This window comes from Microtus pennsylvanicus, chromosome 3 (assembly GCF_037038515.1).
Source record: "Microtus pennsylvanicus isolate mMicPen1 chromosome 3, mMicPen1.hap1, whole genome shotgun sequence".
Classification (NCBI taxonomy): Eukaryota; Metazoa; Chordata; class Mammalia; order Rodentia; family Cricetidae; genus Microtus; species Microtus pennsylvanicus.
In genome coordinates, this window is record NC_134581.1 from 53,656,370 (window position 1) to 53,680,710 (window position 24,341).

At 41.8% G+C, this 24,341-nt stretch overlaps 1 protein-coding gene across 1 annotated transcript; it reads left to right on the forward strand.

Moving 5' to 3' along the window:
* The first annotated feature begins 1,805 nt into the window (after positions 1-1,805).
* Positions 1,806-23,997, forward strand: Aph1b (aph-1B gamma-secretase subunit). The gene is made up of 6 exons (XM_075965403.1): positions 1,806-2,039; positions 3,248-3,418; positions 10,656-10,729; positions 11,232-11,354; positions 17,555-17,682; positions 23,464-23,997. Exons 1-6 carry the CDS (start codon positions 1,927-1,929, stop codon positions 23,629-23,631), a joined length of 777 nt encoding a protein of 258 aa, XP_075821518.1. The 5' UTR covers positions 1,806-1,926; the 3' UTR covers positions 23,632-23,997.
* The last annotated feature ends 344 nt before the right edge of the window (positions 23,998-24,341 follow it).

Genomic DNA, 24,341 nt, shown 5'->3' on the forward strand with positions numbered 1-24,341 from the left:
AAAACACAGCTCTCGTTTTAAAGGGTTTAAACAACTGTTTATTCTGGAGCCAATTTTGAGTCATCTTTGCCTAGGAGGATTGCCCCAAATACTGTGTTCCAACATGGAAATGGGCACATGAAGGTCTTGTAGTTACAAAATAAAAGAAAGCGATAAGTCAAGGCCCCTTCCAGATACACAACAAAGCAGGGAAATCTCTGCTACAGGTCTCTGATGACATTGTTAGCTTTTGGGTTGGTGGAGACTAGTAGTTAATATGGTGGGAACAAACATCATGTGATAGTCACAAGGACTTTAGACACAGAGGTGGGCAATGGATAGCCGTGCACTAGAGCGCTCAAGATAATTTGGCTCCGTACAAGATTACAATTCTCCACAATCATGCAGTTGTAATTAGTCAATATCAATCTTTAACCCAGATGAGGCTGTGAAATCTAAATTCAGACTTAGAGAATGCCTTCAAAAACAACTTTATTTTTCGAAAATAAGGAGTTAGTGGCAAGGAAACCAGCTTGTCAGAACAATTCATCACTATTTTCATCCCTTTTCCATCGGGAACAATTCCGTCACCTTGGTCATACCGGTAACGCCAGTCTGGATTTTTTTTTAACATATGATGGTGCATGATGTTCCTGCAATTGTGCATATGGGAAAATGTACTTAAAAATAAAAAAAAAAAAAGGAACCTTGCCTCTGTCCTGCCGTTTATTTCAGTTGACCTGCAGCACAAAAGTGGGCTAGTAGCCTTCTAGGCCACCTCACAGCCTGCCGACGCCAGTGACAGTGTGGGGATGAGGACTCTGAGCACATCTATAAGTCCACAGTGAGCCACACTTTGGAATAAGGATCTGGAGCGCTGCCAGGTCTGAGGCTTGGGGCAGCTCATAGTCCCCGGAGGTCCAGGCGCTGGATCTCCCCACACCAAAAAGTCTGCTCAGCCCGAATGCAACTTTCTTTGCTCCAGAAAATCTTGAAGGAACCCTCCCCATCTCCGCCCCCGCCCTGCAGCCCCGCGTGCCCTGAGGCCAGCACAGCTCAAGCCTCCCCCCCCCCCCCCCCCCCCCCCCCCCGCTCCTCGCATCGGACAGCACTTGGAGTCCAGGGAGGCTGCGCCCCTGCCCTTGCCTGCCAGCACACTTCATCCTTCCCGGCGGAGCCACAGCTCTGATAGCATGCGAAGCCCCTCGAGGCCGGTCCCCCTGCACTGAGCAGATTCCCTCGAGGAACCGCTATTCTAACAACATATGAAGCCTCTCGAAGCCCCAGCGAAGGCTCTGGCTGCACTCTGAGCCTCTCAGGAAACCGACTCCTGAGCCCCTGGTTCACTTTTGGAGCACCACCCGGAACTATCTCCCGAGCTGGAGCTCCGCCTCGGGCCCGCCTCTTCGACCAAGAGCTAAGTGCAGTCCAGCCTCCTTATCCCGAGTTCTGCCCCGCCCACGGCTCGGCCTTGTTGTGGGGCATCTCGAGGCCCCGCCTCCAGAGCTCCGCCCCCCGACAAACTAAGGCTCGAGGCCCCGCCTCCTGGATTTCGCCCCGCCCACGACCCTGCCTTATAGAGCAGCTCAAGGCCCCGCCTTCCAAGCTCCGCCCCACTCCCGGCTCTGCCTCGTGGAGCTTTTCAAAGCCCCGCCTCACGAGCTCCGCCCCGCCCACGGCTCGGCCTTGTTGTGGGGCATCTCGAGGTCCCGCCTCCAGAGCTCCGCCCTCCCCCCCCCGACAAGCTAAGGAGCAGCTTGAAGCCCCGCCTCCCCAGCCCCGCCCTCGGCCCCGCCTTGCTATAGAGCACCTCGAGGCTCCGCCTCCTGCTCTGACGGAGCGCGGAGCACCTGGCAAGCCGGCCCCGCCCGGCAACCCGCTAAGACAGCGCCCTACGCTCCTCGGTCCCCTCAGGCTCCCTGGACTGGCTTCTGCGGTCGGGTCGTCATGACGGCGGCCGTATTCTTCGGTTGCGCCTTCATCGCCTTCGGGCCCGCGCTCGCTCTCTACGTCTTCACCATCGCCACCGACCCTTTGCGCGTCATCTTCCTCATCGCCGGGTGAGACTGCCCAGAGTCCTTGTCGCAGCGGGCCCCCTCCTGAGCCCGGGTTCCCACGACCTCGGGGTCACCACCCCCTGTGGGACTGCCGGGGCTGAGAGGAGGGGAGGCGCTGAGAAGGGCGGACTGAGCAGGCGCGTCTGGGCTTCCGTGGGCTAAGTGTGGGAGCCTTCGTCTTTCCGTAGGGGTCCCTTTCCACTCGGTGCCCGGTGGCACCGAAGATCGTTCTCACCCTCTGCCATTAAAGTCAGCTGGGAATCAGTAGCCCACCCCTCCTCAACCCCCATCCTCGGACTCAGAATGCCTGTGAGGGGTTTGGGCTCAGATTTTTCTTGTAGACCCCTGGGTGATGATGGGGATGCAGCCGAGGGTGGAAGCCCGAGAAAACGCAGCATCACCGGACGAGGCACGTCCTCCTGAGAGCTTGGTGACTACTGAACTCTGCTGGTGAATGTGGCCTCGGTCTTTGCACCTGCTGAGACCGTTTCTGGGACTTGGCGTCAGGCCAGCTAGTTAGGCCAGGGACTCCCTCCTTTCTGAGCTTCTTTTTGACTGGACTGAGCACTTTGAATAGTGCTCCTTCGCTATTGCAATTTAAAAACAATAGAATCTGTTGATCCAATGGCTTATAAAGCTTGCTGTCGTCATTAAAATCCGCAGGAGAGATTGTACGAACCGGGCCTGGAAAACAGCTACATCAGCGCACGGGTTTGCGGCTTCTGAATTTTACATGGCGCATGCTATTTAATGCAGGTTTTAGATCTTTGTTTTCTGTCAGAAAAAAAGACACTTATCTTTACAGATATCTAACCATTAAATCCATAGTTTCTGGAGAATTTTGAGGATATGAAAATCGCAAGAGTGACGAATTGTGCATTTCTGTGGCATACCAAAGAGGCAAAACATCGCTTAGAAAAAATAGCTGCCAAGTTTCACTTAGCCAGTCCGTGACACAGTGTCTTAGTGTGCACATGACAGGGTCACCGAGCACACTCTTGTTGCGCACTCTGGCTCCTCTTGAACTGTTTTTCTCACTTGGAGGAAATAGATCATTGATCAGCAACTGCTGATCCAGAACACCACTTCGAGGATTTTTTTTTCCCAACTTAAAAAAAAAATCAAAATCTTTGTTTCTTCTCCAGCAGATTTAAAGTCATTACCAATCTTATGCTTCTGCTAATTTGTGGCTTTTTTCTTCTACATTCTAGTGCTTTCTTCTGGTTGGTATCTCTTCTGCTTTCATCTGTTTTTTGGTACCTAGTGAGAGTCATTACTGACAACAAAGATGGACCCATTCAGAAGTACCTGCTCATCTTCGGAGTGTTGCTCTCTGTCTGTATCCAAGAACTGTTCAGACTTGCATATTATAGACTGTTAAAGTAAGTTAAATGTTTGCTTTATTTTCCCAGTTAGACTTGAGTTATGATTTGGTGATTGGCACATTTCTGCCCTGAAAATATGGAGTATTTAAACTTATGACCTGGTTTGCCTCCCTACCTGCCTTCATATCCTCCCCTTTTCTTTTCCTCTTTCTTCTCCTTCCTCCCAAAAAGTGTTTCTTGAGAATTTGCCCAGTGTCAGACACTTTGTAGAGACTGGAGTTACAAAGGTGGCAAAGAGACAGAAGTTCTGTCCACGCACACCTTTAATTCCAGCACTCAGAAGGCAGAGGCAGGAGCATCTCTGGAGGCCAGCCTGGTCTACACAGTGAGTTCCAGGACAGCCAGAGTATAGTGAGACCTGGGAAGGTCTGACCTCCTGAAGCTTATGATGGGAGGAAACTAGCAAGAAATGAATAAATAAATATAAGATGAGAAGTACCTTGAAGAAAAATAGCTCCGAGAAATACTGAAACAACCAAGAGCCTTTCCATTTGGACATCATATTTCCCTCCTACCACCTGAAATACATTATTCTTATGGAGATTATGCCTTTCATTGTTTTGACTATTGGTGAGAAAAAAAATCATTTTAAAACATTTTCTGTAGTTTCAAGTCTGCAAAATGAAAAAAAAATACACTTTTTTTAAGAGCCCAAGGGATGAGCTCCCTTTTGTGGATAAGATGTGGTCATCTGTCAGACCCATGAGGACCTCATAGGAAACCACGAATTTGAGACACAGCTTGTACTCAGAACCCCATGTGATTTCAGTAAGTCATGAGATCAGCTTTGCTTGTGGAGTAAAGCTCAGTGGAGTGACGAATGTTCTGTCCTGTTTTCATTTTGGTCACTGAGACTCTCCATGGATTTCATGGATAAAATGTGAGCCTCAGCAACAGCACCTTGAAGGGCTTCTGGCAATTTGATTTCCTAATATGTTATTATTCTGGACTAAAAAAACATTTAGTAATAGATATTAGATATCTGTTTTATAATGAAGTAATTTTTATTATAAATTCAACACCAGGAAGCCATTGCTTAGAAGCAAAAAAAAAAAATCATAGCTTTTGGGTTCCTGGCATGATGATAGTTCAGTGAATAAAGGTGCTTGCCACCAAGCCTGATGACCTGAGTTCAATCCCCTGGTCCATATAGAAGAAGAGAAAAGACTCTCTCAGGTTGTCTTCTGACCTTTACATTTAGCATTACTGTGTTCACCTGCATGCACACAGAGAAAATAAGTAACAACTACATGTAACTTTAAAAAGATTTTTTTGTAAAGGTTTAAAATCACAACTGCTAGTCTCTGGGGAAAACTGAGAGCATTAAGTAAATATTGAAAGTAATATTAAAAACTGGGAATGGAGCTTAGTTGGTGGGGCCCATGTCAGCATGCTCAGAGTCATGGTGGTTTTGTTTTTGTTTTTTTTTTTTTTTTCGAGACAGGGTTTCTCTGTGGCTTTGGAGCCTGTCCTGGAACTAGCTCTGTAGACCAGGCTGGTCTCGAACTCACAGAGATCCGCCTGCCTCTGCCTCCCGAGTGCTGGGATTAAAGGCGTGCGCCACCACCGCCCGGCCCGGCCCGGCCCGTCATGGTGGTTTTGATTCCCCAGTATTCTTTTTTTAAAAAGTAAAAGAAATAAAAAGCAAAGAGAGAAAAAAATGTAACATTTAAAGCTGAGCATGGTGGCCACCACCCAGTAGCCTCAGCTACTTAAATGAAAAGACCTTGAGCCCAGAACTTTCAAAGAAACAAAAAGTAACATTTACATTTTTACAGGGAGGACATCTAATTGTGTTGACATCTAATTGCATTGAATGTTTCTGGTATACAGAAGTTAGTTACTACCATCCTAAGATTGAATTTATTGTTGTTTTAATTTGAAAGTACAAGGGATTGAGGCCCGGATCTTGCACAGGAGAGGCAAAGAGTTCATACCCCAACCCTCAATCTATAACCTAAAATGTAACTGTTTATTACTGTGAGGGTAATCAAAACGGTTACTTTTGGCCTGTGCCATGGTGTTTGTCACAGGGTTCCTGTCAAGTCTTAGCACTCCTCAGTTCTTCAAAGGCATAGTTGTGTCTCCTAAGCCCTTTTCTGCCTCTGGCAGTGGACAGGCCCCCTCTTCTTGGTGTCTGTTTTTCCACAAATGCTTATACTACAGGGTGATCTTTGACTAGACATTGTTTTCTTAATAACTCAGCCTCATAGAATACTAAGTTTCTATTGCCATTGTCCCTGGCTCCTGTTGCCTTTGTGACATTAGATGATAGTTTTAATTTTGAAAAATCTTAATTTCTAATACAGTATTACAGTTTTGGACATAGGCTTAGTAGCCTCTGTTTCAAGACCTGGCTTCGCCAGACTGCCAAGATTTAGATGTGGTACCTGCTATTCTTTCCTGCCCATGTCTTCAGTTTTTTACATGAAGCAACAACCTTTCCTTGGCACTATTGGAGTTTCCAAGAGACTATAAACTGAAAGTAGGTCCTCTTTTCGGATGAGAATAGTAAGAGAATGGCACTGTGTGAAGAAGGAATCCTGATATTTTGCATGTTATCAAGCTAAGAAGTTCAGAAAAACCTCTTTGGCTTCCTAGGAAAGCTATTCTTGTTCTTCTTAAAGGATGTTTGGGAAATTTGCAATCAGTTGGTCAAAGAAACATGCATTAATAAATGCCTTTGTTTGCATTGCAGAATTCATATTTAATAAGCTTTTGGTATATTTACAAAAATTTTCCATCAGACCTGGTCTGTAATCCTAGTACTTGAGAGACTGGACTGAAAGGATCAGGAGTTCAGGAGTACCTTTAGTTACTTCCAAGTTAAAGCTTACCTGATTAACATGAGGTCCTATGTCAAAAAACAAAAACAAAATCCCCAGGCCAAAACAAAACAAAACAAACACACTTCTCAGATTCCTGGAGAACTTACCACTGTTGGATATTATATAGCCATGCTAAAGCAAGCTTGAGAATTTTGACAATTTTATTGTAGCATGTTGTTAATAACTAACATGTAAGTGGATACATTTAAATCAAACTCTTATACTACACTGTATTAAGATAAAGATTTGGCTTTAATCAAATTTTACTTAAATATCCCACTGCCAAAAATAGGTTTTGTCAAAAATTGAGCCTTTTATTTTAAGGTCTAAAATTTGCTTTTTAACCATTGCAGCTAAATAAGTTTTTTTTTCCATGAGTGAGGAATAGTTCCTTCCTCATGAATGGATTAATGAGTGAATATTAATAGTAAGAACCTTTAGTGCTGCGACACTTCCTCTCATGAACTCTGTAACATAGAATGTGGATGTTTATCAAACTTTTAAATTAACATTTTCAAGATACATGAATGTTTGTTTTTGTTTGTTTGTTTGGTGAATGAATTTAACTGCCAGCATGACAAGGCTTTGTAGAATAAGAAACTGGCTTGTGGGCATACAAATATTAAAATATTCTAAGTTATGTAGCCTAAAATATAACTTAACTACCTAAAGCAGATGTCTTTGGTAACTGTTTGTTCCCTGAAACTACTGCGTGATTCCTAAAATGTATAGAATTATTATGCTTGAATTGAAAGTTTTGTACCTAATTTGTAGATGGAGGCTACTCTTTCATTTCCTATCTACCGAGACCCAAATAATCACACAGAAACTATAGTAATTACAACACTATTTGGCTTATTAGCTCAGGCTTCTTACTAATTCTCACATCTTAAACTAAGCCATTTCTATTAATCTATGTATCACCACGAGGTTGTGGCCTACTGGTAAGGTTCCAGGGCATCTGTCTCTTTTGGCAGCTAGATGGCATCTCCTTGACTCCGCCTACTCTCTCTATATCCCTTCCAGCCTGGCTATATTATGCCCTGCCATAGGCCAAAGTAGCTTTATTCATTGACCAATAAAAGCAACACATATACAGAAGGACATCCCACATCACTAATTTAGTTTTATTATAATACAAGTACATATTTAGTAAATTTAGAAAAATCTTAACATTTATAGAAAAGAAAAAAGGTAAGGTAACCCCTCCTGTGGGTTTGTTTCCTCCTCCCCCACTGACCTATATTCCCTCCACACCCCCACATTGGTATGAGGATGTTGGATAACCTGAAGCTGGATTTGCAAACAGCTGTGTGCTGCCATGTGGTTGCTGGGAATTGAACCCAGGTCCTCTGAAAGAGCAGTCCATGCTCTTAACCACTGAGCCATCTCTCCAGCCCAGCCTAGCTACAGTTTTTTTTTTTTAAATTGTCACTGTTTTGTAAAATTTCTAAAGTGATGTATGAGGGGCTACAAGGTGTAACTCAGTTGGGGAATAGTTACCTATCAAACATGACGCTCTGGGCTCTATCCCCAGGACCTAATAAAATGGGCATGTTGTATACATCTGTAATCTTAGCTCCGTAATAATAGTGAAGCCAGCCAGTTACATGAGACTATCTCAAAAACCAAACAAACAAATAAGCAAAAGGAAAAACTCCAAATATCTTAACTACCTGAATTCAGAAGTTGAGTAAACTTCCTCGTTCTATGTTACAGAGTTTGTGAGAGGAAGTGTTGCAGCACTGACAGTTTAAAGTACAAAACGTGATGGGTTTCCCAGTTCAGTTCCTGGTGAACAGAATAGATGGTTGGCTGTGCTAGGCAGGATGGCTCTTCCGTTTACTGAAGGGGAAATTCTGTTGCATTCGCTACCAGATTCCTAAGAACAAAAATTGAAAGTTCCAATTTTTACAATATAAATTTTTCAAAATTACTGATAAATTATTTTATTATCTATCTATCTATCTATCTATCTATCTATCTATCTATCTATCTATCTATCTATCTATCTATCTATCTATTTTTATAAGCTAGCATCTCATTATATAACACTGACTGGCCTGTAACTTGTTATATAAGTCAGGCCAGCCTTAAACTCACAGAGCCCCAACTGCTTCTGTCTCCTAAGTGCTGGGATTAAAGGGCTACTCTATTACCTCTGACTCATTTACTCTTTTTTGAGTGTACAGATGAGAGCGAGATTATCAAGAGATCTGACTAGAAATACACCATTTGGGTTTTTCTGTGGTTTTGCTTTGTTATTTTATTTTAAAAGTTTAAAACTTGTTTTAAAAGTGGAGGTCTCATGTGTCCCCACATGACTTCCAACTCAATATAGTTGAGAATGACCTTGAACTTCTGACCTTTCTGGTATTTCTGACGTGAGCCACCATGCCTAGAAACTTAATATATTCCTAATTGCAGTACCACACTGTATTTAATAGAGAGAAAAGACTTACACAAAACAAAAATTCTCCCAAATGTATCGATTAAACTACATGGGTACGATTCCCGGTCAGGGAACCAAAAATAAATAAATAAATAAACTACATGGGTACATTTGTTGCTGTAGATTACTGCTCTTGAATAACTCATAAGGTTGAACTAATCTTTAGCAGAATTCCTCTTACGAGTAAGTTTGTTTTATCATGGAAAGTTATACAGTTTAGTTAGTTGGTGTGCCAGAGAAATATGAAGACAGTCACATAAATATCTGGGTTACATCCTTCCTGTCAAACAGTGCTTCCTAGTGGGCAACACTGTTCCTTTTGATTCTAGAAAAGCAGAGAATACTTTTTACTATTCACATGGCTATTTTGGTTGAATTCTACATTACCAAATCAGTGAAATTTATATTTGTGCAGTGATTCTGTGTTGATGTAATGAATAGATCAACAGTAATAACTATGTGTTCCTTGATATTTTAAATTTTATTTTACATTGGCCCTTTGAATAGTGTCTCACTGTATAGTCCAGCTTGGCCTTGGGCATACAGTAGTTCTCCTACCTCAGCCTCCTAAGTGCTAGGATTGCAGACATGAAACACCACACCTGGCTTCCATGGAGTTTAAATTAATGCAATCTCTGGGAAATAGGTATGTTCTGGTTAACTTGTCTTTTCTCAGAGTTCATCCCACCTCCTTTTTTTGTTTCAGCACTGACAGGTCCTTCCAAAGTATTTTGGTTCTTTTGTTATTTTAATATATATGCTGTACAGTATGTTTGATTTAATTTAAATATTCTTTCAGTTGGCTTTTAAGTGATTGCAGAGTTTCTGGGCAGCAGGACTAGTAATAGAGACAGTAGTATAACAAATCACATCTATCATTTCTAATATGTCTGCATGGTGATGGGGGAGGGGCAGAAGCAGATTCTTGGTATATTTGTGAACTGGCTGTAACAGAAGTATGGATATGATCATGCTGGATTGACTTATTACTGAGAAGTATTTGTTTCTCCTATTATAGTATTTATAGCCTATTCTAAAGGTAGCATTTCATACAGGCTATTATAGAAACATCAGACTTTATATGCTCCTGAATTGTGAATATGAATTAAACATGTAAAATATTTTAGAATCAAAGACCTTATGATTAAGTACCAGTGTGAGAATTTGGATCCTCAGTATAGATCATGTTCTTAGCCTGTATGAGGCATGAGATTAGTTACTACACCAAAAAAGAAAAGAAAAAAAAAAACCAGGGCTGGAGAGATGGCTCAGAGGTTTAAGAGCACTGGCTGATCTTCCGGAGGTCCTGAGTTCAATTCCCAGCAACCACATGGTGGCTCACAACCATCTGTAATGAGATCTGGTGCCCTCTTCTAGCATGCAGGCAAACAAGGAGGCTGAACAGCTGAACACTGTGTACACAATAAACAAACAAACAAACAAATAAATAAATGAATAAATAAATAAATACCAAACTGCTGTTAAAAGGGTGAGAATGATTTTGGTTCTTTGGAGTGGAAAGCAGAATGAAGGTTCAGAGAATATAGCCATAATGAAATATACAACAGAATGCCAGTAAATTGGAGATAAAAACATAAGCCTTTGGGAAAAAGAAAATTCAGAGTGGTAGATTCCCTCGGACTAATGAGATAAATACTTATTGATTCCAGAAATTAAAACATTGCTATTATTTCTATTGAATTTAATCCCTATTGGCTTGTTACTAATATTTAAAATTTTTCTTTTATGGAGACATAAGCTAGATGAGGTTGATAGAAATTTTGTTTAACTTCAGTTATCAAAAATGTGCTGGGTTTCACATAAATGGATTCTGGAGTGTAACCTGATCAGGAACCTTACTAAGTATCTAGCTTTGAAAGGTACTGTGACCTGCTTGATATATGACTTTCTCTTTAAAAATAAAAATAAAAATAAAAATGTGTTTTTACTTTAGAAGAGCCAGTGAGGGTTTGAAAAGCATAAACCCTGAGGAGGAGACAGCACCTTCAATGCGTCTGCTGGCCTATGGTAAGTTAGAGCCTGTGGTGCCAGGAAGAAAGGGAATAGAAGTGGCACACATGCACTCATGCAGGCACAAGTGCATGCTCTCTCTCTCTCTCTCTCTCTCTCTCTCTCTCTCTCTCTCTCTCTCTCTCTCTCTCTCTCTTCTCTCTCTCTGGATCTAGGTCTTCATGTAGAATTAGCTCAGTCTGGCCCAGAGATCTCACCTTGTAATCACAGTTTCTCCCTCACAGTCTGGCTACAGTAAACCAAAGCCAGGGCCTTCAGCACATTACCCTCTTCTTCCTCTCCTTTCTTCTGCGCCTCTCCTTTGGTCATTGACTCTTACATCCTGTGCTTCCTTTCCTCCTCTCCTTTCTCACTTAGCCTTCCAGCTTGCTGAGGCTTCAGCAGCAGCAGGTGCACCCTGTTCCCTGCAGTGAAATAGTATTCCCCAGTCCTTGCAAATTAGTTTTGAGCTGAACGCATAACAGGAAAAGGGCTTAACGGTGTTTTTCTTTCTCTTTAGTTTCTGGCTTGGGCTTTGGAATCATGAGTGGAGTGTTTTCCTTTGTGAACACCCTGTCTAACTCCTTGGGGCCAGGCACAGTGGGCATTCATGGTGATTCTCCTCAGTTCTTCCTTAATTCAGGTATGTGTCGTAGCTGTATGTTCAGGGTTCTGTGCTAACGGATCATCCTTATTGTGATTTATTGACTTCATAATTCAAGTAAAGGCGATTTATGATAAAGCCTTTTAAAAGGAGGGCTTTTTTTTAAGGGAAGATATTTTTAGGTATTACAAGTGAAGGTCCTGGAAGTGGGTTCAGGGGTATAACTGGAGTACTTCAGAATATTATGGGAATTTATCTTGCATAAGATTTATATATTTTTCTGGCATAGTGGTACACACTCAGCACTCACTCTGTGAGTTTGAGGCCAGCCTGGTCTACAGAGCAAATTCCATGACAGGCTCCAAAGCTACACAGAAGAAACCCTATCTTAAAAAAACAAAAATCCAAACCAAAACAACATAAAAAAACAACAAAAACCAACCAACCAAAGATTTCTTTATATTCATTTGGCTATACTAAAATGTTACAATACAGTTGAGACATTAGCAGCTAATTTGTGTGAGCTATATCCTCTTTGTTTTGTCATTTTATATTCGTCTTCAATATAAACCTGTAAGCCCCTCCTTTACTTTCTGGCCTAGTACTAGGTATCAACACAAGACCCCTAGTCCTAAATTCTAATTTTTGATTAATCTATAACTCAGTGCCTGTTACAGATAGGCAGGGTGATTTGATCTTTAAATTCAGAGGGGAAGATAATAGATGAGTTAATCTTTTTATGCAAAGATGCAGTAAAAAAGAACCAACTCTTTTCACATTGATTATTTACAAGTTTCGACACAATGATCACAACTTTGTTTTATAATTAGAATATTATTTTATTAAATTTCTCTTTTAGAGAAAAAAATATGTTGTGTTTGTAGTTGTCTAGACCAACAGCAATTATGTCATTAAAATAGTGAACTCACATGCACAGTTTTTCAATTAAAACTTATTTTTCAATTTAAAGATCACAGTCAGGCTAAAGGTCATTAGGAAGCTTACCATCTTGCAGGGGAATATGATTAAGAACTAAATAGGGTTTTGATATATTTTTAATAGGATAAAAAGGTTATAACAAGAAATGACCAATTTTGAAAAGCTGCCATAGTTTAGAGACATCATGTCCATCCCTGAACCCAGAGACAGCCCTCCACCATTTTTAGTTTCTTTGTTAGTTCAAATCTTAGCCTCCCCTGTGGGCATTGATGCTGTCAGCTTCTCAAGTGAATCCGTCCTCTGTGAAGCCAGCAAGCTAGTCTCCCCTGTTTGGAAAGCCTTTGACTCTCTGAGGCCTACAGCATACAGTGCAGACTCTTTAACTCTGGCTGTGAGCTAAGGGAAAGTGTGTTAATGGATTGTGCTTATTAATGTTCCCTCCAACACAGCAGATTCCCAAACTTGATATTTCTGACATAAATTTTTTATGATTTATTTTTACTTTATGAGCATTGGTGCTTCGCCTGCATATATGGCTGTGTGAGGGTGTCAATTCCCCCAGAACTGGAGTTACAGAGAGTTGTGAGCTCCCATGCGGTTACTGGAAATTGAACCTGGGTCCTCTGGAAGAGCTGCCAGTGTTCTTAACCACCGAGACATTTTTCCAGCCCCCTGCATAAAATTTAAATGATAATAATACTTGATTTGTAAAAAGCAAATGTAGTTTTAATGGCTAATGTCCATCAGAGCCCAGTAGAAAATAAAAAGACAAGCTGTTTTCTTTCCATCCTCATGTATTGCTGGCTTTTGTCCTCTAGATGGTGCTAATTTCCTTCCGTAAAGCAGGCTGTTTTCAAGTCCATTTAAAAATGAGTCCCTTGGGAGGGTAGATTTGTTCCTAAAATGGTAATTAGGTTAAGAAAGGGATATGAAGCCATTAATTAGCATCTATATCTGTGTCTGTTATGTTAATAATACACATATTGTACGATACCTGTATGTACATGAATTTTTATGTTATAGGCAATCATAGTTTATGAAGTACACATGTAAGACAGTTTTTTTCAGTGTTTGTGGAGCAGGCCAGCAGCGAGTTAAACTCATTGCTGTCTCTTGGAAATTCTTGGTAGAGAAGTATGGGCTTTAGATTCCAAGTTCAAATCATATCCTAGCTCACTAATATTTTGATATAAGTCCAATTGATTATTTAACTATGAATTCTATAAATAATTATTGAAGATTTCTCCATGCCTTCCAGATAAAAACAAACAAAAAGCATAATATAAATGTACAGAGAAGAGATGTGTTGACTGACATTGGGACAGTAAAGTTCTTTGCCTTTGTCACATATGCCCCAGCTGTGAATGACTATTGTTTAATACTTCTCTCTTCAGTTGTGTCTAAACTATAAGCAAGAGCTATGGCTATCTCATTCAATTCCATCCTCAGCGCCTCTTGGAGTCCTTTGTTACTAGAGTTATTAGATGCCACTTCACAGCTTATGGAGGAAGTACCATTTGAATAGAACTATACTTAAAGATGAATAATGGTTATACAAACCAAGGAAGGGGCTTCAGGGAAGGATGTTCCAAATAGAAGGAAGAAACCTCTTCCCTGCAGACTTCAATTTCTAGTTTTTTGGGAAAGGACAGAAGTAATGACCAAAAGTTGGGCATGGTGGTGTACACTTATACATCTCTGCACTCAGGGTGCGGTGGCATGTGGATTGCCGTGAGGGAAGCCAGCCAGGGACATAGTAAGACACTGTCTAAAGAAAACAAAAAAATGAAGAAAGAATGCCCAGCTCAGAGTCATTAAGCATTAAATGAAAATAAACCCAGTACTATAAAGATCTGAAAGGGAAAATTTCACACTGTTTTTAAGCTCTATTAGTCTAGACTTCCTCAACTATCTCAGCTAGAACCCATGTGGCTCTCTGACTGTGTGGGACATATGGACTAGGCATCTTGGTATTTGTTAACTTGCTCCACAGCCACTTCTCCAGTTTAGCCCTGGCTCTACTGTGCCAGTTCCCTCCCCACCTCTCTGATAGTGAGAGTCAGATTATGCACATCAGTGTGCTTTCATGGCCTGATTTCTAGAGGAAGCATTCACATTGTAAATTTTTTATTGTTGTGGAATAAAATTTACATGCATGACCGTGGCATATGTGTGGAGTTCAGAGGACAACTTGGAATCAGTTCTCTCCTGCCACTGTTAAAGAAATATTATGTCTTCCCATTGAGAAGTCACTCTACACATTTGGAGAGTAATAATAATAATAGTGTGTTTCCAGCCATGGCTAGTGCCCAAAGAGCCAGCCTCCAATAGTAGATTCCACTAACTTATATATGCATCTTAGGTTTATGCATTTTATATATGCTTTTATTCTTAAATCGCCCCCCTTCCCACCCACACTCAGGCTACACAATGTAAACAGAGATAGAAGATGCAAATCTGGCAATTTTTGCAGATGAGAGATTTACACAGTAAAGATATTGCCAGAATTATTTTAAGTGTGCCAATCTGTTTGTTTGTTTCAAATAGTTGTGATCAGGGATCGTTTTGTCCATCTAGCAGAATTATGCTATCTCAAGAAGGGAACTGTGGGCTTTATGGCACATCAGGACTTGACAGTGGTTGTGACCCTATGCTGCCTCTTGAGCTGTCTGTCAGAGGCATGTTCTTTGATACTGGGTAGGGCATAATGGTTGACATTAAGTTAGGGTGACTTCTGTTATGGAAATGGAGCCTAATCTTGATGATCAAATAGTTACTTATATCCTAAATTTAGTTTATCATTAAAAGACTTGGTTAGCAAACTACTTACCTTTTATTATGTATTATGGAGGCAGCACTCCCTTAGTTAAATTCTACTTTTTATAACTTAAAGTCTTCTAAGCAAATCAAGGATGACCTTGAACTTTCTGAGCCACCTGCCACTGTCTCTACCTCCCAAGTACTGCACCACCATGCCTGGCTTGAGTTCTGTGTTTCTGACACAAGGAAGCAGTTGAGGAGTCATGGAGAATCTGCTGTTAAAGTCCTTTGGGTCTAGACTGTACAGGAACTTGAATGCTAGTCTGAGATGTCATTTTATCATCAGACTTCTTAGCTGGAAGCATCAAGACATTCAGACCTGGAATCTGGAAGCACGATCAGGACCAGTAAGGCCCAGAGGATACTTGCCTGAAGCTTGTAGAATAACACTGGTTAAGAACAAGCTGGAAAATGTCATCAGTAAGAGCAACCCTGGGAGCACACCTAGCTCAGTACCCATGGCCATGCATACAGAGAAGGGCAAGCAGAAACTGCCAGGCAAATGGCAAATGCCTGTGATAGGGACTCCTCTGGGTCCTAGAAAACCCCTCCTTAGAGTATGAACACTTTATGATTAAGAGAAAAGTTGCCACTGTGTCAGTTTTGGTCTTTTTTTGACTCAGAGAAATTTGAAAACCCTTGCTTAGCCCCTGGGCATCTTAAGTGGTCTCAGTGTCACACCATTGATAAGAGTCTTGTGTAAGAACTGTCCTCTTCAGAATGATGGCTGGACTTGAACTGAATCCTTTTATGTCATCTTTCAGAGTCTGACAAGAAAACACTGTCACAGAGATGTGACAGCTTATTCTCCTCTAGCCACACCAGTTATGTTCTTTTAGTATTATTTTGTGGATCTCTTACTTCACATGAATAATATGCATTTTCACAGTGTGTTTGTTCTCACTCAGCATTGTGTTCTCGAGATGATACGTGTTGTGGGTCACATAGAGTAGTCCACTGTGTGAGTACACTGTAGTTTACTTATTATACCCAAGGGTGAGCATTCTTTGTTTTTACAGCAGCGCTGGGGTAAATATTCTTGTATCTCCTTATGCACATTTATAAGAAAGCCTCCTTGGCAGGATTCTTAAACTTGACCAGGCATCGAATCTGTAGGAAGGCTGTTTAAACTGGCTTTGCTGGGCTCCTGCCCCTTTGCTTCGGATCCACGGTGGGATGGATACTAGTAATTTACACTGGTAACAAGTCCCTGGGATAGTGATCTGTTGATTCGAGACCTAACTGGTTTGTAGTACAGATAGAATGTATAGCGTATACAGTCTCTAGTCTATAGTGTAGCTCAAATGCCTTTCTGGACTGGAATAGTTGTAGCTATTCTCCTTTGCTTGGCAATACCAGGTTATTTTTAATTTAAGCCATGTAGGACTATAGCCTGGGTTTTCCTGTCTGGTGGGTTAAAGCTCAAGGTCTCTTTACTACGTGGCAGGAAAGGGTAATCTATATGCCTTTTTTCATGTTAAAGTATACAGAATATATGGTACTTGTCTGCTTTAAAGAAGAAATGTTATGCAGGACACAGTACACCTACGTAGCCAGTATTCCTTAGAGACCTGAGGTTGCTGATCACTGCCACTTGTGGAAGAAGAATCTTAGATAATTACAGAGATCTTTTAGTTTCATTCTTGTTTGTTTTCATCACACCATTTTTAAAAGGTTCTAAAGAAAAAGTCCCCTTTAGTGCAGAGACTTGTTTAGACAGAAGCTCTGTTCAACTGAGAAAGTTATCTACAAATAGGGCTGAAGGGTTTTTGAAAATGAGCTACGTTAGATCTAGAGATGTGTTTCAGTGGTTAAAAGCACTGACAGTTGTTCCAGAACACCTGGGTTCAATTTCCAGCAGCTGCAGGCAGTCATAACTATCTATAATGTCAGTCCCAGGAGATCTGATACCTTCTTCAGACCTGTTCAGACATTAGGCATACATGTGTCACACAGACATATATGCACACAAATTGTCTATACATATAATAATAAATATGTTTTAAACAAATACTTACATAGATTTCATACTAATATCATTGCATACCTCAGGGAAACTCCTTGAAAGCCAAAGCCAAGTTGACTTTTTGTCCAACAGGTTTATATTCCAGAAGAATAACTTCTACAAAGATATGGAGAAAATATAACTTCTCCAAGAGTTAGCATGGAGTTTTTTTTTTTCGAGACAGGGTTTCTCTGTAGCTTTGGTGCCTGTCCTGGAACTAGCTCTTGTAGACCAGGCTAGCCTCAAACTCCCAGAGATCCGCCTGCCTCTGCCTCCCGAGTGCTGGATTAAAGGTGTGCGCCACCACCGCCCAGCTAACATGGAGTTCTTATCAAGCCAGTTCTGTGCACTTGTGGTCAGACTCCATCACTGCAGCCAGGGGACCCTCAGAGCCGGTGCACAGTGATGGGGTTCAGCCGGCTTTGGTGTCTGTTGTCTGCAGGACTGGCTGCTAATTGCTGACTTGTCTTTTCAGCTTTCATGACGCTGGTTATCATATTGCTGCATGTGTTCTGGGGCATTGTGTTTTTTGATGGCTGTGAGAAGAAAAAGTGGTACATACTCCTTACAGTTCTCCTGACTCACCTGCTGGTGTCCACCCAGGTGAGTGTTGTCTCTGTGTTCTCAGTGCTTGCAGAGCTCAAGTGGGTCTGAGTGGTGAATTCCACCCAAATGAAGGACACGCTCATGGGAAAATGAGGGCAAGTCAGAACAGCCCTGGAAGTGGACAGTGGGTCATGTGAGTTTTAGGAGAATGACAGTCTCTGCTAATTTGGGGTGGGGGGTGTCTCACTAGAGATTTTCCTCATGTCTGTCCTTTAGTGGATGTATGGCCAAGCCTAAGATAGTCTGCATCATGCTCATGTGAAGAAGCATATCTGAAGCAATTTTCCTTCATTATAAACTCCTTAAGACACATATTTTACGTTTAAATCTTTAGGTGGAAATTATTTTAATTTGATTATTTTGGTTCATCATTTCCCATTTGTTGTTTTTTGGCTGTTGTGAAGCTTTCTTGACTATTTATGTGCATGGAACTTTCCCCATGTGTTTAGGTTTTGAGGCAGGGAACTGTGAAGTCAAATGGTGTGAATATTTTGAGTCCTTGATACAAACTGCTAAAACGGGCTCCGTAAAGTGACGACACTTCACACATTCTGACCAGCAGCAGATGTGCTGGTTTCAGTCCCTCACTGACATTAAAACAGCACCAGTCTGCAAAGTAAGGCTTAAAACAGTTGTCAGATTTCTTTCCACAGCAAGCAGTGTGTAAGGACTTGGATCTGCATGGTCATTGGTCGTTTATATACATGACATTATCAAAATGACCCTGCCATGGCCCTGTCTAGACCCTTTGTGCATTTTATGTGAAATTTGAAAAAGTTTCTCCTAGGCCAGGGAGATGGATAACAGGTAAAGCTAGGCAAGTTTGATGACCTGAGTTTGAGCTACAGAGCTATTGGAGAAGGACAGAAGAACCAAACTAGCTTCCAAAAATTGTCCTCTGATCTCTACAACTGCACCTTGGCATGTGCGTTACATACGCACACAAATCATAATAAATGATTCTTAAAAGAAAAAGGTCTCTACTGAGTTGATTCTGTAGACAGGGGCGTGGGTGAGCCACACCTGAGCATGTGAGAGGGGCATAGCTGGTACCACCTCTCTTGTTTGTGGCTCCATGGTGGTGGGAATGAGGGAAAGATGTCCTGCCTCCTTCCTACTGCCTCTAGCTGGTAAGGACTGACGCTCCCCTTTACCAGCTGCAACATTCGGGAAAGCAGGCCCTGTACCTTGTCTGGGCAGCACAGCGGAGCTGACGATATTCTCAGGGGGCACCCGTGAGCCAGCCTGAGAATCTGAGTATGAGAGATTTGGCCCCAACATTCATCTGTCATATGGTGGCATGGGCAGGGAAGAGATACCCTTTCCCCACAACCCCTCAATGCCTGAAGCATGTGGGAGAGCTGTCCCTGCCCCTCACCAGCTGCAGCACTCAGGAGAATGACCCCTGCACCTCACCTGGGCAACAAGGTAGATCTGGCCCTGATGGTCCAGGTGTGGGAGAGCTGACCCTTAGGATCTGAAAGCAGGAGAACTGGCCTTGCCCCTTGTTAATTGCTGGAAGGGGTGAACTAGCCAGGGCACACTAGAGAGCTCACCCTGATAGTAAGGACATGGGGGTTGGGGACTAGCAAACTAACCAACCCTATAACTACCCAGGTCCAGAACCAGGGTTATGAGTTGGACCACAGTAACATCTACCCCATCCATAATCTTCAGAAGAACCTGAAGGGGTTGATCCTGAAGACCCAAAGCTGCAGGATCTCCACAACAGAGGGCAGCAACAGAATAGCCAAGAGGAGTCCCAGTGAGGGTGCAGCATAGATAGTATAGCAGAAACCAGAGACCTGAAACCAGACCAATGACTCTTGGCAATGAACACTTGCAAGTAAATATATATGGACAAAAGGTTTCCTGTGTGAGACACTGTATCACACTACAACTTCCATGGAGAGACTTTTACTTTTCTTTTTTTCTTTTTTCTCCTAAATTGTATTCTATTTTCGGGGGATGGTTTGCAAGGGTAGAGGGCAGATATGAAAGGATGGGAAAATGAGTGGGATGGAGATGCATGATGTGAAACACACAAAGAATAAATAGAAAGTTAAAAACAAAAATTCTCTACTGATGGAACCTTACTTCTGTTTCTCTCCTCCCTGTCTATTTAGAATTCCTATCATATTTTATCCACTGGGTTTCTTGCCCTCTAATCCGGCTAACATTCAGTCTGTTTGCCTCGTACTTACATGGTTAAACCTTGCAGTATTTGTGGCCGCTAAAGTTGCCTTTATCATGATGGCATCTGTGTAAAGCCAAGCATGTATTTGTCTGCCTAGTTGGGCTTGGACTACAGAATGAGATTCTGTCTTAAAATATGAAGTGGAGGGGAAGATGAAGGATAATTGACATACAGATGGAAAGAATTTCTCTGACTACTACACTAAGAGTAAACTGGCTAGGAGAGGTCTCCTCATTAAGGGAAAGGCAAGGAGGATGTGGAGAAAGAGCAGTGAAGATCTAGAAATAGCCAGATAAAGGAAATACGTATCAGAAGTAGATCCATCAATGTTTCCACAGAGTGGATGAGGCAGATGAGAGGAAGAAGAGGCGCAGAGGATTTGGTTAATGTTTTTGGCCTGGACAACTGAAAGGATAGTAGTGCCATTAGCTGAGTTTGAGGGCTTGAGAGGCATGGTTCTATTCGGGCCCATTACTTAGAAGGTGCTCTGTTAAACATTCAAGGTAGAGGTCAGATAAGAGTTGGATGGAAAGGGGTAGCTTTGGGGAGGAGTTTGGTTGATAAAAGGTGGCTCAAAAATTGTGGGTAAACAGAGGCCCATGACACTCCATCCTTGAGATTAGACTAAAAAGGAGAGTCAGCAAAGAAGCACAAAGAGTAACTGAAAGTAGGAAATTAGGTCACCCGGAGAGCTGAGTGTCCTGGGAGCCAAGCACACTGAGGAGAGACATGGGACCTACCTGTCATTTTTTTAAAGACATGCTTCCACTGCGTAGCCTTGGCTGGCCTCAAACTCTCGGAGATCCATGTACTTGTCTCCCCAATGCCTGGATTAAAGGCTTGCGGCACATCTGCTGCACCCAAAGCACTTCACCCACTGAGTCATAGCTTTAGTGCTCTAGTGTTTAACTGTTGTGAAGAGAATGACTCTTAAGTGTTTACACATATGTCCTTCAGCAAAGACGTGTGCACGTTTCTCTTGGATACATGCCCAGAAGCACTCTGGCTGGGCTGGAGGAATCACTAAGTCAGCTGGTGGGATCACTCAGTTTTCAGCATGGTTATGGTGACTTATACACTAACCATTTATTCATGAGCTTCAACTCCTCTTTGTCCTTGTCAACACTTGTTATAACTTTCTTATCTTTCCAGGAATATAGTAGACACACAGTAAACTTTGAACTTTTATTCCCTTGGTAATAAACACATCTTCATATGTCTGCTGTCAGTTGGAGAATTCTTTTTCAAGCTGTTGTTCAAATATTTTATCTACCTCCAACTGTCTTTAAATTTTTATAAATTCTTTTTATTTTTTTATAAAAAGGTTTAGTTGGGTGTATGTATTACAAATAGCTTCTACAGCATATTTATTTGTTTTGTTCTTTAGATAGTCTCATTCTATAGCCCAAACTAGCTCACTCTGGAGCTCTCACCAGTCTCATTTATGGCAATCCTCCTGTCTCAGCTGCCACATCCAGCTTTTACATTGTTTTTGGAGGTGTTTTGTTTATAGTTCTGGGGCTCCCACATAGGCAAGTCTCCCATGAGTTACATCCCCAGTCCCAATTTCCCATTTTATATTACCTAATTAATTGGGGTTTATTATTTCTTATGTTCTGATGACTAAATAATCTAAGCTTTAAGTCTTAAAAATTAGTTTCCTCATTTGTATGTTCTCATTTTCTATAATAAATTTATATAAATTATATATAATTTTATATAAAGTTATAAAATTGTAAGATTTTATGTAACTTTTACATGTATTTTATAATAAAGTTATAAAAATTTTTTGTGATAGCTTAAAAGAGAAACTTGTTCTAAAGGAAATAAATGAAGAAAATGCAAAAGACTTCATCGATGGTTCTGAAATATAAATGAAAATTTTATGGGATTGGCCTTAGAATTATTTGAGAAAAGAATTCATAAACTTCTCAACACCTGCCATGCCTACAGATGCCTCTAGAATGCAGCATTCTTCCTGTATGAGGTGCTACCTGCAAAATGAACCCACTTCCCTGGCCAGGGTTGATAGGTCAAGTTCAGTACCTTAGCACGTACAGGTTGCGTGGAGATGAGAGGGGTTACTTAGTGAATCCCAGAACACGTATTTTAAAATCATCTGGTTAACAATTGCCACAGTCAAATCTTCTCCTTTGTTAGGATAAAGCTGGAGCTAGGTGGGAACTTAGGCTCTAAATCTAGCTCTGGCCCAACAGAGACAAAATCTGGCTCCCAGGTTAAGGCCACTCTGTTTAGGCTGTGACCCTGATCTATCCTGCCCCCAGTACTTCCCACTTTTGGTTGTGCCACCATCGTCTAGGACCAGTCTGTCCCTTTTTGTACACTGAGACACATCTTACACAAAACTTGCTGATACAACTTTCGCCCCTCCTACAACATTTTTTGCTTTCATAACACCACAAATCTCAAAGTATAGTCTCCACAAATTCTGTCTCTACCTTTTAAAGGAAATCATTATTTGTATGTATGTATTTATTAGTGTGTGTGTGTGTGTGTGTGTGTGTGTGTGTGTGTGCGCGCGCGCGCGCATGCGCAGGTGTGTGTGCATGGTGTGGAAGTCAGAGGACAACTTGGTCTGTTCTTCCACCATGTGGTTCCAGAGAGTCAAATTGATATTATCCAGCTTGACAACAAGAACCTCTATCCACTGAGCCATCTCACTGGTCCTGTCTCTTCTACTTTATCCCTCAGACTTCTAGTCCAGTCTGGCTTCTGCTCAAACCACCCTTCCAAACTCTCACTTTTTCAAATATAATGATATTGTTGTTTGTTCATTTTGGAAGTCTTTAAGATTATTTTATTTTAATTTGTGTGAGTCACTGTGTAGCGGGCTATTTGATCACACTGTGAACCCTGAGTTTGCATGTGGAATAATTAAATAAAATCAACTTTGGGCCAGGAAGCAGAGTTAGCAACTAGTTGACAGAAAGTAATAATAGAGAGTCAGAGGGTGTCTGTAAGACGATAGAGATGCACAGGAAGGCATAGGGAGGGACTTTGTGTGGCATGGGCTTTTTATTTTGTTGTAGCAGATGGACTCTCTTTCAGAGACACCTGCAAAGAGAGAAAGTCAACTAGTTGTTACTCAACCTCTCTGAGCTAACAGGATTTCACTTTCACCCCTCCACCCACCAAAAACAAACAAACAAACAAAAACCACTACCACAAAAACAAAACAAAACAAAACAAAACCCTAGATAAGAGAAGCCAAGAAGCAAACCAGTTGACATTGCTTTTTGGCAATAGACCCAGGAAGAGACATTCCTCTTCACTGGTCCTGAAATCAAAAGGAAATGTCAAACCTTGCTCTTTTTTTCCTATGTGTCTTCTCACTTCTGTATAACCAGTTCCAGTCAGCTGGTTGTCATTTGAGTCAAGCAAAGTGCAAGTCACAGACCAGTGTCTGCTGTGCCTTCCTGAGTCTTTAACATGTGTCAGTCATCCCATATTTATGAGATGCTGTCCAGATTTTGAAAGGTTCTGTGTTTTCCAGTATCTGTTTATTCCACAGGTTTTAAAGGCTGTGTTTTTACCCAGGCTGATTTATTTTTCCTTTGCAGACCTTCCTCAGTCCTCATTATGGAGTAAATCTTGTATCAGCATACATAATCATGGTGCTCATGGGCATCTGGGCATTTTTTGTTGCTGGGGGGAGCTGCCGAAGCCTGAAACTCTGCCTGCTCTGCCAAGACAAAGACTTTCTTCTTTACAACCAGCGCTCCAGATAACCTCTGGCAGTCGGCACTCCAAACAGCAGCCTGTGTCTTTAAAGGAAGCACAACTGTGTCCTTTTCTAAAAAGACCCTTTGCTCCTGGCACTTGGAAGCAGCAGAACTGTCCATGTGCTTTCATGCAGCAGCCTCTGGAAGAGCTGCCGTGTGGCCTGCAGCCTGCTGCACATTTGAGGCCTCCTGGAAACAAAGACTGATGCTTCTGGACTTCCCCCCCAGATTTGGTTGTCCTGAGTGTGCAGCACAGCTGAGAATCACAGATCCAATGGGAAGTTCTGAGAATCCCCAAAGAGATTGAGGTTTGGTACTTACCTGTCTCCTAAGCTAACTTCTGCTGAGCAAGTAAATTTCTCGATGTGGTAACCTGGGTAGCCCTGTGTTTTATGTTTTTTCATTTTACATTTTTCTTCTTGTAGGATAAAATTATTCTTTTTAGTATAAATCCAGGCTCTTTAAGAGTGACGACATGCTGGCTTCCTTGGGGGAGTCTAAAATTGTTCCAAGTCTGTGAGCCTTCTCAGTTAAAAGCTGCTGCGTGTGCTGTCTGGAGCTGGGCTGGTCGAGGTAAAGCTCACTGTTCTTATCTCTGAGAAGCCGGACAGGGAGATAATGATGTATCATTGGCAGAATGGCGCTGACCTTATGAGAGCAGCTGAAAGCACAAAGTAGTGTGATGTTGACTTTTCATTTGCTCCGGTGACACTAAA